This window comes from Lycium ferocissimum, chromosome 12 (genome assembly GCF_029784015.1).
Source record: "Lycium ferocissimum isolate CSIRO_LF1 chromosome 12, AGI_CSIRO_Lferr_CH_V1, whole genome shotgun sequence".
Lineage (NCBI taxonomy): Eukaryota > Viridiplantae > Streptophyta > Magnoliopsida > Solanales > Solanaceae > Lycium > Lycium ferocissimum.
Window position 1 is genome coordinate 39901609 of NC_081353.1, and position 19010 is coordinate 39920618.

The 19010-nt window shown below is 33.9% G+C and overlaps 3 protein-coding genes across 3 annotated transcripts; 1 reads left to right on the forward strand and 2 right to left on the reverse strand.

Annotated features, from left to right (window-relative positions):
- Positions 1 to 1679: 1679 nt before the first annotated feature.
- Positions 1680 to 6162, forward strand: LOC132039913 (uncharacterized). Its single transcript, XM_059430472.1, has 2 exons — positions 1680 to 2374; positions 5123 to 6162. The coding sequence occupies exons 1-2, from the start codon at positions 1871 to 1873 to the stop codon at positions 5897 to 5899; spliced, it is 1281 nt and encodes a 426-aa protein (XP_059286455.1). The 5' UTR covers positions 1680 to 1870; the 3' UTR covers positions 5900 to 6162.
- A 749-nt stretch (positions 6163 to 6911) lies between these two features.
- On the reverse strand, positions 6912 to 7706 carry LOC132039310 (3'-5' exonuclease-like). The gene is made up of 2 exons (XM_059429815.1): positions 7650 to 7706; positions 6912 to 7223 (listed from the first exon to the last, which is right to left on the reverse strand). The coding sequence occupies exons 1-2, from the start codon at positions 7704 to 7706 to the stop codon at positions 6912 to 6914; spliced, it is 369 nt and encodes a 122-aa protein (XP_059285798.1).
- Positions 7707 to 7760: 54 nt separating this feature from the next.
- LOC132040436 (3'-5' exonuclease-like) lies at positions 7761 to 8712 on the reverse strand. Its single transcript, XM_059431073.1, has one exon. The coding sequence runs from the start codon at positions 8613 to 8615 to the stop codon at positions 7974 to 7976; it is 642 nt and encodes a 213-aa protein (XP_059287056.1). The 5' UTR covers positions 8616 to 8712; the 3' UTR covers positions 7761 to 7973.
- Positions 8713 to 19010: the final 10298 nt, after the last annotated feature.

Here is a 19010-nt window from a genome sequence, read left to right on the forward strand (position 1 = left end):
ATAACAAATAAACAGATCGTTGTAATTATAATACTATGTAATTACTAACCTAGTAATTAGATCAATTCCAATGACGAGGTCGCTTTCCAAACAGACTCTAAGGTGAGTATTGTGATTATCTCTAATGTATCCCCAAGTAATATTTGTTTTAATTGATTTCTTTATTCTATTATCAGCATGGCAGAGAAAACCAAAGTGGACTACAGGCCGTGAGATCACTAGATTGAACCTGTTGTAGTCTTATTGGCCATTGAAACATTTACTTTTGTTGATCTGATCTAAAATTATTATGTTTAATATTAAACTGAATATGTACAAGCTTGATTTTTAGTAAGGTTTTATGGTAAATGTTAAAGTATATATATATATATATATATTCTTTTATATATTATTTATTAAGATAACATGTGATAAAAATACTCTTACGTAAAGTTTTTGGAGTATAATATGGTAGACGATATTATCAAGAACATAAACATTAGCTAATGTTTAATATTTCTGATCTCCCTTAAAATCTTTTGTTAATTAATCACTCGGTGTCCAATACTAACATTTAAACTCAATTAATTTAGATTAGCGCCACATAAGTTTCGAAGCTTTACAGGCTAAAAAATTTCACATTCCATTGGAGCCCTCATATTAAGCATGGAAATATCTTATGTGTCTCATCATCCATGTCCCACTATAATTCTCCGTGGCAAAAACGGCTATCGATAATTAGTTATTATTGTTTTTCATTAACTAATTAAAAGAGAGACAGAAGAGATATTTACTATTTTTATGCATAACTAACTGCCTTCTAGAACACAATTAAATTTGAATTTGATTTCTAACAAGATTCATAAACATAATTTACTAAAAATAAACAAATAAGAAAACAATTGTAATTATCAAAATAAATAGACTCCTAGTAATTTGAAAAATCTTAAAAATTGATATGTCAAAGTTCACGAAACTCTTATAAACATGCTTAGTTTCCCCTTATTATTATTACCCAGTTTGATTTTTCATAATATTCTTGCTTTCATTAACTAATTAAAAGAGAGACGGAGAGATATTTACTATTTGTATGCGTAACTCATTGCTTTCTAGAACACAATTATATTTGATTTTGACTTCTAACAGGATTCATAAACATAATTTACTAAAAATAAACAAATAAAGTTCAAAAAACAAATTTTAATTATCAAAATACACAGACTCCTAATTTGAAAAAAATCAAAAAATTGATATGTCAAAGTTAACAAACCTTTATAAACATGCTGAATTTTCCCTTTATAAAAAAAATTGATATGTCAAAATTTATATTATTACCCAGTTTGATTTTTCATAATATTCTTGCTTTCATTAACTAATTAAAAGATGGACGGAGAGATACTTACTATTTGTATGCGTAACTCATTGCTTTCTAGAACACAATCATATTCGATTTTGACTTCTAACAGTATTCATAAACATAACAAATAAAATTCAAAAAACAAATTTTAATTATCAAACATTCTAAAAATTGAATGCAATTTAACTAAATCGAACCTTTCGAATACTCTAGATAATACCCGAATATTGATACAATGGTAAAAAAAAAAGTAAAAGAAAAAAAACTCTTATAAACCTGTTGAATTTTCCCTTATAAGTATTACCCAATATCATTACCACTATAAATCATCATCATTATCATCATAGTATAATTCATAATCATCGTTGTCATTTTCACTATCTTCTGATAGAAGCATGAGCCATTCAGCATTTCCTTCATGATTCAACCATAACAAAATATCCCTTCATCAACCATAGTTGAAAAATCTCCATTATATTCCTTCATTAAATCCAATTCTTTTACAACAAACTTTCTCTAAAACCTTTTAGAGAAATGTTAACACTTTTAAAAAGCCCTTCAAAAATCATTCATCTCTGTAGAAAATGGGTTTCAGATCTTGATTTAAAGAAGTTAATATTAATTCTCCCATCAATTTTCCTCATTATATACATATCATTTTCTTCAATATCCAACATATCATCAACTGGTAAAACTCTCATATTCAACGCTTTTTCCATTTCCGGGTCGGGTTCCGGGTCGGGTTTTCCGGTGAGTAAGGACAGGTTGGATGGATCAAGAATTGCTGTATGTTTAGTAGGTGGGGCCCGTAGATTTGAGCTTACTGGTCCTTCAATTATACAGAAAATACTTGAAGTTTATCCAAATAATTCTGATCTTTTTGTCCATAGTCCATTCGATAATAAAGCTTATAAATTATCATTGTTAAAAGCTGCTCCAAGAATTGCGAGTGTTAGAATTTTCAGGCCAGAGCATATACCGGAAACTGAGTCACAACTACGAGTTTTAACAGGTTCACACTCACCTAATGGTATACAGGTATATTCTTATCTCCTTCCTCTGATTTTTCTTTTTTTAACTTTTTAATGGTTTGGTTTGCGGGCTAAGTTATCCAGGGATTATAGTTTTGGGATTATGATTCTTGGACTGATTTATTTTAACTGAGAGATGGGATAAGATAATACCAAGTTTGAGAGTTTGATGGAATAAGGTGGAATGTTCATGACTGATAGCGGCCGAGTTTATTTTTCTCTAAAAGTGTTTATTTTTCTAATAAGTGCTTATATTAAAAAAGTGATGTGGTTGATAAGTTTTTAGGAGAAAATAAGTGATTTTGGAGAGTAGGAGAAGCTATTTTTCGGAAGCTAAAAATATTAGTTTTTCAGGGAAACACTTTTTTTGTGAAAAATACTTTTGAGAAAAAAAGTTTGGTAAAATCTTGATTCTTTTAAAAAGTGATTTTAAAATTAATTGGTCAAAGACAAATTGCTTTCTGCCAAAAACACTTTTTTGAAAATTACTTTTCAAAATAAGCTAATTTTAGAAGTTAATCAAATAATTATACTTTGTTTGGTTGAAGGTATAAATTTATCACGATAAAAAATAAATTTATACCTTCAATCAAATAAATTATAAATTTAATCCAAAATTTAATCTTGACATATCTCACATTATCCTGTGTGATAAACGACTAAAGGGTTTGGAAAAAATTATGGTAAATAAATCAGCTTTGATGAACAAAAAGTTGAATTAAAATTTATGTTTTTATTGTCGTGAAGTGTTTGTTGGTTAGGATGGTAACAAACAAATACTAGTGGCGTATTCGTTGCATCCAATGTAATTCTAGAAGGATTTTAATGGAAGTTGGGAGGTGGTTTAAGCTGGCGGCTCTCATGTTAGTTAGTACTCCTCGACAATTTTTTTAGGTAAATAATACAGAGGCAAAAACAGTTATAGAGAGCAATGTCGAATTTGAAGTTTATGAATTTCTCTAGCGATTTTAATTAAATTTTAGGTCAAAAGTTACTAGGTTTACGTGAATCCCTAACCAATAGATCCGCCCCTGCTCTCAAAAGTCAGTTTTCTCCACATTTTACTGGGACTAGTTTAAAATGCTTTCACTTGAAAATACTATTATTTTGGTGGAAGATCCATCTAAAGATTAGTTTAATGTATCTTTGCGTCAAGAATTAGACCTGGCGATTAATGAAATAAATGAAAATTTTGGAGATCAGAGTTCAAAATTTAAGCAGAGAAAAAAATTATAGATATTTTCATATGTCTATGTCTTAATGGATAATATTATCCGTTATTATGTTGGTGAGAAAGGGGTCTGGGGTTTGGGGTGGGGTGGGGTGTGTGGGGGGGGGGCCCATAAGCTTAGTCATACACCACTATTATTAAAAGGAAATTTTCTATGACTTTATGAGTCAGGGTGTCGGGTTAGTTGAGGATTAATGCATCTAATTGGAGTATGTGAATTAGAACATCTTATATTAAATTATTACAGCTTTGTATGGTTAAAAATTATATTTGATAAATTTCCTTTGTTAGGTTGGAAAATATTTGTTTGATTAAACCTGAAAATAAACGATTCTAGAGTTAGCTGGGAGATAAATACATAATTAATGATGAATAATGTTGCCACCCTTAGGGAGAAGCATGAGTATCTGTTATAACATTTGGTTTGGTGTAAATCTGGCGTGAAAAATCTCAACTTTCTCATGTAAATTGAAATAGAGGGAAACATTTAACTATAATAGGTAGGTCTCGATTAGGTAAAGGTGTCATTATCAAGTAAACACTTTTTATTAGGTGATATCTACTCTACGCCATTTGTACTAGCGGAAATAGAGAATGTAGGAGAATCGAGAAGCTCCTTATGTGCCAATTTACGTGACACAATTTGAATCGACACAGAGTTTAAGAAAGAAATGAAAACTTTTGAAACTTATGCTTTTTTAAACATGTTATAACATTTGTATAGCTATAAAACTTTTAAAACTCGTGTTTTGAATGACATAATATTTGTATGGTTATAAGCTTATCTTAAAAGGTAAAACGAGAATTGTAAATTTAATTTTTCTAAACTTGGAAGTCTCATTGTTGTTGGAATGGATTAAAAAAATATGTCACATAAACCGGAATAAAGGGAGTATAATTTTAGTTATTTTAAAAAAACTAAATTGTAAATTCAGGTGATGAAGTAATCCAAAAGAAAAGTCAATAGATGGTTCACCTACTTTTTCTTCAGTCAAAAGCAAATCTAAAATTTGGCAAAGAATAATCTGATGACAATGGTAAAGGAGTTTTTGTGATTCGCATAACTAATAGAGGGTTTAATGAGTTTACTGATTTTTAGGTAATTCACAAGTTACATTTTTTTTTTTTGGTTTCTTACATGGTGTTCAGTTTTCGCATTGGGATCCCGACTAATCCAGATTCGATACATGAGGCCTACTGAAGGGGAAAACACTCCCTACCATGATTTTATATCTCATTCCTCTCACGCGCAACAATTGCTGTCCACATTAAGCGCTGACCGGGGGTTAGGGGCTTATGGCAATGGCGAGAAACTACTTGCTCGTCCTCATTGTTTACTTTAAACCAAACAATTTAACATATTTGGCACTTAATAATGATTAACTAATAAAAAGTGACTATAAATGACACAGTCTTGTACTAGTTTGGTTTGATGTATTTTCATGACAATAAGATGCCCTCTCCCTTTCCCATTTTGCGCCTCTTTTACCTCTGAACATGGAGCCAAAATCTTGTCAATTGCAGGGTCTGCTGCAATATTTCAACTTGGTAGAGGGTTGTTTGACGATGATCCAAGACTACCAAAAGCAGAACAATTTCACTTATGACTGGATAGTCCGGACCCGAGTTGATGGCTACTGGTCAGCTCCACTAGGCCCCGAAAACTTCATTCCTGGTCACTACCTAGTCCCTCCAGGTTCCTCCTACGGTGGCCTAAATGATCGCTTCGGCATTGGCGACTATAACACATCAGTAATCGCTCTTTCAAGGCTCTCCATGATTCCCCAGCTGGATTCAGCAGGGAAATATCAGCTCAACTCGGAAAGCGCATTCAAAGCCCAACTTACCACTCAACAAGTTCCCTACCTAACTATGCGTTTACCCTTTTGCGTCGTAACGGATCGTCAGTATGACTTTCCACTTTCCCATTATGGTGTTCCGGTTGCAGCACTTTCTAGTCGAGGCCCCTTAAGTGGGGCCAAGTGCCGGCCGTGCACGCCCGCATGCACCGGGTCGTGCGTTGAGCTCGCCATGAATAGACTAGATAAAGGCTGGAGTTGGACGGATTGGGCTAATAACTCGCTCGAGCTATGTGATGCTCATGCTGAGTGGGAGAGCGGGTGGGAGAAAGTATTCGATAGAGTGGCAGGTAAGAAACTTGCTGCGGCTAGAAGAAGAATCGATGGTTTGAAATTGGATCAGTGTGTGAGGGAATTTGCTGAGATGATGAATAAAACTGCACACTGGGAAGCTCCATCAGGGTCTGAAATCTGTAGCTTAGGTTTGTTGGACTCTCCATGAAGCTAAACGAAGATAGTATACTAGTATATTGTTTGATTTCTTGAAAAAGTCCCCGCAGATATTGCAGGATTTTGAATAGTTTTTAACTGATAGAAGAAGTGTTAGCTCTACAGAGAAATGAATACAGAAAGGGGACAACGCAGTTGTCCTTAACTCGGTACCTATATTTCTGCTATTTCAATTGGTGTAACACGATTTGTACATACATCTCTGTTGATACAATAATGTTATGAAAATAATTCCAACCCGACCATCTGGGTACTGCAACGGAGTATCTGGGATGTGAAATTTACTGGTTTCATTTAAGTTATCTTGTTTAATCTTAAATGTGATACAACAGGTTATTTTAAATCACGGACAAACCACTTTAATTTAAGTGAGTACTTGAAGAAAGAATGATTAATTACGTCCTACTGTACAAGATGCAATTTTTTGCTGTCGAAAGATGTACCAATTATTTGACCCAAGGTCTATCGGAAACAACCTTTCAATATTTTCAAGGTAGAGGTAAGATCTGTGTACACTCTACTCTCCGTAGACCTCACCTTTGAGATTACACTGAATTTGTTGTTGTCAAAAGATATATACCAAAAAATAAGCAAGAAACTAGACCAAACAAGCTATAAAGGTAGTTGAGATTAAATGTATTTTTGACAAAGGTAACTAATTACCGCACTTGATACTTGCATCAAATCAGTAAATACAACACAAGTGTCTTCCATACAAACATTTACATATCATTTAATCATCAATAAGTGATATATATTGTCACTTTAGTTTTTAACTACTAAAATTAAATTGTTTAATCTGATGTAAATATCAACTGCGAATACATATTTTATTGCCAAATATCTTTGTCAATAGGTGCCAAAAAATCTCAAAACACAGATAATATGGACAAAACATAATTAGAATACGGGAACCAAAATCATTAATTCACTTTGTTTTTCTTCCTCTTTTTTCTAATAATAAGACCACCCAAATATTTTCAACAAAATTACAAAAAAGTTTACTACCCAGAAGCAGCAGCAACATTCAAGCTCCTACCAATCTCAAAAGAAACAAAAGCATCAAGACAACCATACTGAATTTGTCCCAAACTCAACCACTCACAATCCCATCTCCCCATAGTAACACTTCTAGGCTTCACAATCTCTTTCCCAAGCACAACACTACAAAGTTCTTTCAACCCAGCATTCCTCAAATTCCTCGACTCATACGCATTCGCAGCAATCCCTCTCAAATCCACAGCATTCCCAACACTTAACTCATAATCCTCAAGCAACTTCTCAACATCACCCTCAACTCCAATTCCAACAAACGCCTAGTTCCCGAGAAAATTAACAAGGGGATGAGCACCATTTAGATATAATTTTTTTTTTTAAATATTCGTACTTGAATTTTACTATATATATATGCATCACATTAACGATATTATCATAAATATTTTATACAATTTTTAATATTTAGTACTACAATATGATGACATTAATTTGATTGTCATTGTTGTTATAGAGAAGTAAAACATAACATTAGAAATTTCAGAAAGAAGGCCAATATAGTGAAATGTAGCTATAACTGATTGACAGTTACAACGAGTTCCTTTTTCTTTTTTATGACATGAGAACCGCAGCCCCTGTCTTTTGGGTGCGCACAGGGGGTAAACTCAACTCAATCCATGTACGATACGAAAACCACGCAAGAAAAATAACCCGCGCACTAGGCAAGGCCCCCGTGCGGTAGGCTTGACCCAGAAGGCAAATCTCCTACTATCGTAGGCAGGTGATTTCAAACCTGAAATCCCCATTATGAAAGACCATGCTCAACTAATTGAGCCACTCTTGCAGGTAGTTACTACGTGTTTTGATTGTAATAAGACCACCCAAATATCTTCAACAATATTTTTAAAAACACACACACACACTTTACTATTGCTATTGATAAGCAAAACATAACATGAAAGTCGGTTCTGAACAAAATCAGACCGACACAGTAAAATGTTTTTTATAACGAGGTTTGACTATAATAAAACCACCCAAATATCTTCATCAAAAGAAGAAAAAAAAAAGATTTACTACCCAGAAGCAGCAGCAGCAGCATTATTCAAGCTCCTAGCAATCTCAAAAGAAACAAAAGCATCAAGACAAGCATACTGAATTTGTCCCAAACTCAACCACTCACAATCCCACCTCCCCATAGTAACACTTCTAGGCTTCACAATCTCTTTTCCAAGCACAACATTACACAGTGCTTTCAACCCAGCATTCCTCAAATTCCTCATCTCATACGCATCAGCAGCTTTTGCTCTCAAATCCACCACATTCCCCACACTAATCTCGTAATCCTCAAGCAACTTCTCCACATCGCTCTCAATTCCAACTCCAACAAACACGCATTCCCGGTTCCCAAGAAAATTAACAAGTGATTCAGGGATAAATTGACAGTATAACAGTTGAATTATTAAGCAACGACGGTCAACGCAGATTTGGAGAAGCGAGACTGGGTTTTGTTGGTTACGGCGGAAATTAGGACGCCATTCAACATCAAGACCAGCGATGACGTGGCGATTGGTGGTTAAGGTTTCGGAGATCCAGTTAGTTATTATGTCGGGATCTGAAGTGACGGTTGTCTTGATTGTGTCGGTGTAGAAGTGCACGTTGAAAAGGTCGTAACGGTTGTCTTGTTGTTCGGTGTGTGTAATACGGAGATTATTCATTGTTGGGTTTTCAATTGAGTGAAGAGAAAAATCACAGTTTAAGGGTTTCTTGAGAGAAGGGTTTGCAATTTTTGACGAAAAGATGTAATGTTATTGGTAAAGTAGGGCACTTGCTATTATAGTACGGTAGGCATGATATACATTATTAATGGTCTCTTATGTTTGACTTATGTTTGAAGTAGGTTCAAAATAGTTCCTTAAGTATGCACTTAATAATTTTGGTCCTTTTAAGTTTGCTCAAAGTTAAATACTTTTAGGGCCCGTTTGTTCATAGATATAAAAAAAAATTCACTTTTTTTTGAAATTTTGGAATTGGAGTTAGCCATAGTTTTTAAAATTGTAGTTTTTGTTGAAATATAATTGTAAAAAAGTGATTTTTTTTTAAAAAAATAAGTTTTTTTTAGTTTTTGGAATTTCGGAATACAACTTCAAGTTGTATTTGGAATTCTTATGGCTAAACGCTGAAAAGTGAAAAAAAAAATTCCGGAATAAAGTGAATAATTCTTATGGCCAAATGCCCACTTAGTCTCCATCAATTTTTTTACTAAAATGTGATATGACTGTTAGATTTGATGGGAACTATGGAAATAAAAAAAGTTAGGAGGAACTCATATTTAGAGATACAATCTTTGTAACTTATACTAATTTTATTTATTTATTTATTGTAGAGTGTTGTGTGGTACAACTTTTTGGTGTAATATCTGCTATTTTTCTTTTATGTCTTTTTAGTGTATAGTGTAATTTTTTGTGTTGCATATTTTTAAATTTGAAGAGACTTTCTTGATGTTTATGTATCCCGCAATTTCTGTCAAATCTATGATCATAAATTGTTAAAATATTTGAAGGGGACTAAAACATTTGGCAAATTTAAAGAACCAAAATTGTTAAGTGATCATTGATTTGATTGTTTCAGTGTAGAAGTGAACGTCTAAGAGGTCGTAACGGTTTCATGGTTGGGTTTTCAATTGAGTGGAGGGCCTGGAGGCCGTATGATTTTGGGAATGGTGGAGTAATGTTGACGAAATAGGGGTTGTGATAGTACGGCATGACCCCCCTATAGGCTATACTTATTAATGGGGATTAAAGACTAATTTTGATAGGGAAATAAACATAACTAGGCAGCATTTTAAAAATAATTGCACATTAATAATAGCATTAGTTAATTATCATTTCATGTCAATTAATTATTAACGTATGTATTAACTTCCGAATAACCATCGCTAAATTTTAGCTGGATAAGAATCCGCCACAAACTATTCCTATTTTTTTGGTCAGTTTTTTTATGTTTTATTGCATCACTCCATTCTTTATTTTTTTTTAAATCTTTTATTGTTGATATACAATCACTCCAGTCTTTTTTTTTTTCTTTCCTTTTTCTCATGGCTTTTTATATTACCTATATAATTTATATATTTAACATAGCATATGTATAAACAATAATATATAGAGTATATCCAATAATATTCACAGTATAATAAAGATATATATCTAATTATATACACAGTATAATAAAGACATACATGGTATAATAAGTATGATATATTTGAAATATATTAAACGTTTATTTTGAAGAAAAATAAAATTGTCCACCATTTTATGTGTGTATGTCTAATTATATTTATAGTATAATAAGATATAAATGGTATAATAAAAGACATACGTGGTATAATAAAGATATCCGTAAGGATATACATGGTATAAATATATCAGAAAACTGAAAATAAGGATAATTAGTATTAAACGAATTCGTTAATTAATGGAAAAAAATAATGATGAAAGAGAAAGGGATATGCACATATTAATTAGAATCATTCGTAAACTAATTTCTTATTTAGTGAGAAAGATGATGATGAAAGAGAAAATGTTATATATTAATTGGGATAAAACTTAATTCCTTAATTAGTGGTCCTTCATTGACCATAAATGATTTCTAAATATGCTAAAATGGTAAAGACTCGTGTCATTTTTGAAATAAAAAAGAAGTACTCTTATTTATAACTGGAGTATGTGACCGCATACTCTGAATTCTCTCCGCAACTTTGATCTTCTTGCCAGTCGACATATGGTCGCAAAATGAGCTTGCGGAGCCGCATAGTCTTCGCATCCTTGTGCATTTAGCTCTACTCACTGGTCATTCTGAGACTGAGTGTGCGACCGCATAGCAGAGTTTGCGGTGCTGCATACTGAACGCATATCCAGCTCTTTTCCTTCTTTTACGTTATTTTGTCCTTTTTGTGCCCTGGACTCAATGCACCTGAAATAATAGCAATACACACCAAGAAGGGCCTCATATTATAGATTAAGAACACAAAAACCAAAGCAAAGAGACTAAAATAAATGGTAAAATCACCACTTATCATTCTCGAACATATCAGTTGCACAAGGAGATATCAATAATTCATCAAGCAACTGATACAGTTTCTGCATATTTCTCAAAATTGAGAGCACTTTGGGTAGAATTTGATAGTATAATACCATTTCCTGGTTGTGGTTGGCTAAAACTCAAGATTATGTGAAGTATATGAATGGTATGAAACTATTTCAATTCCTAGCGGAACTAAATGACACCTTTGAACAAGCTAGAGCACAAATCCTTATGATGTCTCCTCTTCCTACCATTAACAAAGCCTATTCTATGTTAATTGAAAGAGAGAGTCAGAGAAATATGGTGAACAACAAGTTTATGAATGAGATTAATGACCTCACTGCAATGTTAGCCCTGAGAAATGTAAATACCCAAACACAAAAGAAAAACTATAACTACAATCCAAATGCACAATGTGATCACTGCAAGTTGAAAGGACACACCATGGCAGTTTGTTACAGACTTGTAGGATATCCTCCTGACTACAAATTCAAGAAGAAAGGACCCTATCAAAACAATAACCAAAACAACTATCAAAACAACCAAAACAACTTTCAACACAACCAGAACAACTACCAAAGGAATCACAACAATTCACAAAGAGAGTACAGAGGAAACTCACATGTTGCTAACAATGTTGTAACTGCACATGGTGAATCAAGTCAAGCTGAATGCAGTGTCAATAGTAAACTACGGGTACTTGAACAAGCTGTGAATAACTTTGGATTTGGTATGGGATACAATAAGGAGCAATATGGTCAGATAGTGAATCTGTTGAATCATGAAGATGGTCGATCTAGTCAAAAAGCGGTGAGACTAGTCAAGGTGATGCTTAATCTCTTAATCTTGCGATTATTACCACCTCACTTATGGTTGACCATAAACAAGATAAGGATATGTGGATTGTAGACTCCGGAGCTACAAATCATATGACTTCAAAAACTAATCTAATCACTAATCTACAGAAGGTAGATGATAATCATAAGAAAGTTCATTTGCCTAATGGGGATACAACTAACATTTCTCATATAGGATCATGTCCCATATTTGATAACTCTACACTGCATATTGCGCTTTTCATTCCTGAATTCAAGTTTAATCTATTGTCAGTTTCACAAATCACAAAAAGCTTATACTGTTTTTGTCTCATTTTTCCCCGATTTTTTTGTATTCCAGGACCTCTACAATGGGCAGGTGAAGGGGATTGGTAGAGAGTCTGGTGGACTCTACCTTATACCTGTTCAAGCTCTCAGAAGAGGCATTTCATCCTCCTCAACAAATTTCATCCTCCTCAATAAACTTTTTTGCTGCTCAGAATTCTAGTACTGTCCATCATGCTACTCAGTCTAACATCTCTATTGCTGACATCTATCTTTGGCATAGAAGACTTGGTCACACCTCTTCTAAAGTCCTTACTCATATATTCTCTTTACCTTTCAATTATTGTACTCAGGAAGTTCACAAATATACTGTTTGTCCACTAGCTAAGGAAACTAGATTGTCATTTCCTACCAGCAATTCTAGAACTGCTGATGTGTTTCATATTCTCCATTGTGATGTATAGGGTCCTTATAAAGTGTCTAACTATGATGGAAATAGGTTCTTTGTCACTATTGTTGATGATCGTTCTAGAATGGTATGGATTTTCTTAATAAAATTCAGAAGTGATGTTTTTGTCATTTTACAGAATTTTCTAACTGTGGTGAAAAACCAATTTCTTCATACATTTAAGATCATTAGAACTGATAATGGGACAAAGTTTGTTAATCATGAATGTCAAACTCTATTTAGTTCATTTGGTATTGTCTATCAGAGAACTTGTATGCATACTTCTCAACAAAATGGAGTAGCTTAGAGAAAGCATAGACACCTTCTAGAAGTAGCAAGGGCAGTCAGATTTCAAGGTCATATTCCATTAAAATACTGGGATCATTGTGTTCTAGCAGTAACCAATCTTATCAATAGATTACCTACATCTGTGCTTGGTGAAAAATCTCCTTATGAGTCATTTCACAAGGTCAAACCTTCTCTGAATCACCTGAGAGTTCTAGGTTGTCTTTGTTTTGCAGTTACTTTACCTAAAAGTGACAAGTTTCAACCCGTCCGCCAACAACATGGCTCGGTAAAGAAAGAAACATATCTAGGTGCACATATAAGTGCCTACCCGGCCGACTATAGCGCGGCTCGTTAATGAAAATAAATACATAGATATAATTGCAATGCAAGACTGACCTCAGAAGAGATATCATAAAAAGATTCGGAGTGACTTATCGTCGTTACCATCCGACTATCGTTTGTCGCTACATTCTTTACCTTTCAATTCAAGAGACAACAACCTGGAGAACATGTAAGATACTTGGTATGAGTTACACACGAAGTAGAGTTCAACTCATTCGGATGGTATATGATCAATCCAAGTTTATTAGAAACATTCCGATTAGGTAGCCAAATGAGATATGGAAGCATGAAACGTGTTTGATGCAATCATATATGAAATAAAGATTAGTCAATCACAAGAAAGCGTATTCATCTCATATTTAGTGGAAACTTATATCAATGGAAGGTCCGTCATCTTTAAGTGATGGACAAGAAAGATAAAGATGGGGAAATACACTTTAATACAAGCTATTTCGGAGAAGAGGTAAGCTTAACCATTTCGGGATACGCCCGACTCAAGTTTTACGAAAACGTTTCAATCAATAACCAAAGAAACATGGAAATATGGACAACACTTTAATATAAGTCATGCATGAAGTAGAGGGCTGCTCAAGTAAAAGAATATGATCGACTTATATTTTCACGGAATGAATGTATCAATGAAACGTTCGTCGAGTTCTAGTCATGCCACAAAAGAGAAGAGAAAGCCCTACATACCTCATCGATGGAGTTATATATGTTTCTCGAGTCCTCGAATGCCTTACCAATGATTTCCTACATAATACAGACTATTCAAGATCAAAACCAAGGTCATAGCTTATAGAAATCTTCATTTAGACATTTAATCGAGCAACTCGTGGGCGTGAATTTATAGGCCCTTTTGTAGCGTAATTTTCCCATAAAATGATACCAAATTCTACTTTTCTACTTATCCTCTTCAATATGATCCCATCTATATCACCACAACTCCAAATAACACAACAAAACCATATAAAACAGCCCAACAAATAAGCTAAGTTCATGAAAGTTTCATAAGAATATAGAAGAGCTTGTTCTATGGGGGTTTTCACCAATTTCTATGATCAATTACTTGTAGAAATTCAAAGAGATCAAAAGGAAGTTAAAATATACCTTAGGTCATGAAAATCACTTCAAAGCAAGGTTTTCCTCCGAAAGGTGAAATAGTGAAGAAATCACTATTTCGAAGTTGCCATGTTGTTCTTCATGTTAAAGTTGATAGATTTGCTCTTGGTTTGGATTGAGATTGATGGAGGATTCATTGGAGAGAGTTTTAGGGTTTTCCAGGTTGGAGATGGTGAGAAAATGAAGAAAAATTCATGCAAGGGGCCTATATATACTTGGGCAATTTAAAGCCACCAACTTAGCACACTGTTCCCGCGGCAATTTGCGTCCCTGGACGGAAATGTAAATTTCTTTCTACTCCGATGTCGTATCGATGAACGGTAAAATACGCTGGAAACTAGACTCGTAGACCTTCGATTTAATAGGTGTATCACCCTGTACCTCCAAGTATATTGAGAGAAAAGCTCTGCGACATCTAAACCAAATTTCAGTGAAATTTACAAACTTAACTTGCGACGCCCTTTGTCGACTTTCGTATTACAACTCGTTAGACTTCCAACTTAACAAGAGACCACTATACAATTCAAATACTTCATATCATTGCTTTCTTGGCATGTGAAGCACTCCTATTATCACCCAAAAGTACAAGTTATCGTATTACCAACTTGCCGACTTTTTACAAAACTCATGCTTTTTTTTTATATACATTCACCCTCCAAACCTTCTGCCACGTACTAATATTATTTATAGACTCTTGTAACCATTTATATTAATAAGCTCAATCCCTGTTAACCTCAAGATAATTTCTTTTGGAACTTACGTCGACTAACTCATGATGCAACTTTAACGTGCGAAAATCCAGGGTGTAACATTGTATTGTTACTTCCTCCACTGAAGTTGAACCAAGTTCCTTTGAGGAGGCTAGTCTTGATCCCAGGTGGGTTCAAGCTATGAAAACTGAAATTTCAGCCTTGGAATAGAATAACACCTGTTCAGTTATGCCCCTACCTTATGATAAGTCAGTTATTGGTTGCAAATGGGTGTTTAAGATCAACTATAAAGCTGATGGCACTATAGAAAGGTTCAAAGCCATACTGGTAGCTAAAGGTTTCAATCGGAGAGAGGGTCTTGATTACCAGGAAACTTTCTCTCCTGTTGTAAAAATGGTCACAGTTAGATCAGTGCTTGCCATTGCCTCTTCTAATCAGTGGCATGTCCATCAAATGGATGTGTACAATGTCTTTCTTCAAGGTGATCTATATGATGAAGTTTATATGACTCTTCCTCAAGTGTTTCAACCACCCCTCTTTGGTTTTGATGTGCAGGGGGGGAAACATGAATGTAAGCTCATCAAATCCCTTTATGGGTTGAAACAAGCACCAAGGGAATGGAATATGAAGCTCACCGAAGCATTACTTAATCTTGAATTTGTTTAAAGTCATCTGGATTACTCTTTATTTACCAAGAAGACTGATTCATCTATTATTATTCTTCTTGTGTATGTGGATGACTTGCTCATTACAGGTAGCAACATTAATCTTATTATTTAGACAAAAGAAGTGTAACTGAAAACTTTCAAAATCAAGGACTTGGGTGAACTTAAGTATTTTCTAGGCATTGAGTTTGCTAGATCAGAGAAAGGCATACTTGTGCACCAAAGAAAGTACACTTTAGAGATAATTTCTGAAGCTGGTTTAGGTGCTGCAAGACCAGCTTCCACACCTATGGATCCTAATATCAAACTCACCACAATAGTGTATGATGAGATGATAACTACTAACAAAGAAGATCATAAGAAGAAAGGGATTTCAAGTGAAGATAAACTGTTATAAGATGCAGGTGTTTATAGAAGAATGGTGGGAAAATTGCTCTACCTGACACTTACCAGGCTAGATATCTCATTTGCAGTTCAAACTCTAAGCCAGTTTCTTCATCAACCTAAACAGTATCATCTAAATGCTGCAATGAGAGTATTAAGGTATGTCAAGGGACAAGCAGGCTTGGGAATTTTATTATCTAGCAAACCATCAAGGAAAATTACAGTTTTGTGTGATGCTGATTGGGCTGCTTGCCCAAACACAAGAAGGTCTGTTTCCGGTTGTCTGATCAAGTATGGATCTATTCACTCATATCTTGGAAATCAAAGAAGCAAGGAGTTGTTTCAAGAAGCTCAGCAGAGGCTGAGTATAGAATTATGGCAAACTCAGTTGCAGAAGTGGTTTGGATATAGGAACTATTCCAGGAATTGGAAGTTGAAGTTGAGACTCCTATCTCAGTGCATAGTGATAGCAAATCAGCCATGCAATAGCTGCAAATCCTGTGTTTCATGAGAGGACAAAGCACATAGAACTTGACCGTCACTTTATCAGGGAGAAGATACAGAAGGGGCTGATTGAAACAAGATACATAAACACTAAGGAGCAGGCAGCAGACTTACTTACAAGCGGGTTGGCAAGACCACAACATGAATATCTCTTGTCCAAGGCGGAGTGCTAAATATCTTTGCACATCATAGCTTGAGGGGGAGTATTGAAGATGATGGCATTACTTAGTACTTAGGGGACTAATATGTAATTAATAGAACTTAACAGTTAGTGAATTAGATATTTAATGAGTTAGTTTGTTTGTTAAGTTTGTTAGCTTAGTTGTATAAATATCTGATGTATAGATCATTTACAGCTAATGAAATCATTTGCTCATTTCACAAACTTATTCTTCTTCATTTCTCTCTCAATTTGCTCGAGCTTTACTCTCCATTAATGGAGTAAATTCATCACAAGGCTTACTTCCATATTTCACATCATCTATCTCACACTAGGTATTGCACATTCCAATCAAGATACCACAAGAATAAACCCAAGAAAGCATATGGTAAAAGCTAAGGTAAGACGCTTCAATATAATGACCCCTTTATGATAATGCACCATAATTCTATTTCAAAATAATAGTACCATAGCCTCTCCAAGAATATATCCAGTGAGCAATTGTTTCTAACATTCAAACTCTCACCATTATGAAGCAAGGGGCTTTCATTAACCACTATAGAAGAAATTAAAATTAGCTACGGATTTCGTCACTAATCCGTCACTAAATTGCTCATAGCTAAGTATATATTTTGATAATCCGTCGCTAATAAGTCTCAAAATAAGATCAAAAATAGATTTTGTTGTTTAGCTACAAAATTTGTCCGTCACTAATTCTTATTTTTTAAAAGTAGTGAACTACACTTTATGCTCAGGATGGATAAAATGTTAGAAAAATAGGTAAACATAATAGAAGAAGAAATGACTTTGAGGCATGAAGAATTGAATTTCCTTAAAGAGATATTACCCGTATACATATTGGGAAAAATACAAACAATTCACTGCAGGATACAACAAAGCCCGTGTTATACCTGCAGATTTTTCATAACCACTTCATGAAGGAAGACCTTCTTTATAGAGTTAGAAAAGTGACTATTGTGAATAGTCATGACTTTTCATGAACATACATGTCCATTTAAATTCAGATTTTAAATAAAATCTGAAAATTCCAAGACTTTTAATACATAATGTCTTCAAACTCTTTTTACCTTATGTTGTGGGACGATCCCACTTTATATATATTACAAACTATCTAACATAAGAATCACCGTCTCCACCAGTGATATGAGTCAAGCCCATATCAATGGCTCATCTTACACTCACTGCTAGTTTCCGCAGGTAGTGACTTAGAGTGAAGGGTCGTCAGTTGAACACCCTTCCTAAAAAAGTTATACAGTATATGTAGAAAAACTATACTAGTATATTTATATATATATATAGTTAAAAATTACATTTTATTCATATTATATTAGACCTCGAACATCCTTAATCAAAAACAAAAAAAAACCAAAGTCCATGATAGTAACTCACCGTAAAAGCAATACTAGGCATAACGTAATGGGTTTCAACCTCCGCTCTTTATTTTGGTTCATAACAAAACCTCAAAATGGTTTTGCCTACAACTCTTTTTGTAGGCCATGAACTCTTTTTCTAGGCCATACTTTAAAATATGAAAATCATAAATCAAGATTTAACAAATATATTTACTTTGTAAAATTTAATAATCTATCAAAATTTATAAGAAAAATAATATTTTACTTAACAAACATCAAGTGATCTATACCAAAATGCTAAACCTACTATTTTTTTATACTAAAAAAATTAAAAGCTCTGAAATCTTTATTTTGACAAACAACAAATTGCAAACAATAACAACAAAAGAGAATATAAACTAAACTATATCATTAATAATCTTACTATAAGAATTTTGGACTATGAAATAAGTTAAATTATAACAAAAAATTAAAAAAAAGAAAGAGATCATGTCTATCGACCATGGAAAGAGGCAATAGAATCTTTTAAAATATCAAAACATTTCAAAATAAAAACTGTGAAATTTTGAGATGAAAGAATATTTGCAGAGTGACGACGGAGTATGGACATATTCAGATGGGCTTTTGATAGAAGGCACGGCCCAAGGTTGGAAAGAATGAAAAAGCCACAAATAGGAATTTAGGAGCAGCAAATCTATCCATTTTTCTGAAAAAATATGAAAAATGCATGCGCCAAAGTGTTGAAGTCCAGTTTCAAGCTTTTGACCTTTCGGTCAAAATGAACCCACATTAACCATTACGCCGCGCCGCGCCCTTTGTCATGTGGGTTCAATCCTCGTTAATATACTGCAGTTAGTTCTTCGAAAACTAATTTCCATAAATAAGTAGTTAAATTTTTTTGACCAAGTGGGTTCAACTGATCCCACTTGCACCA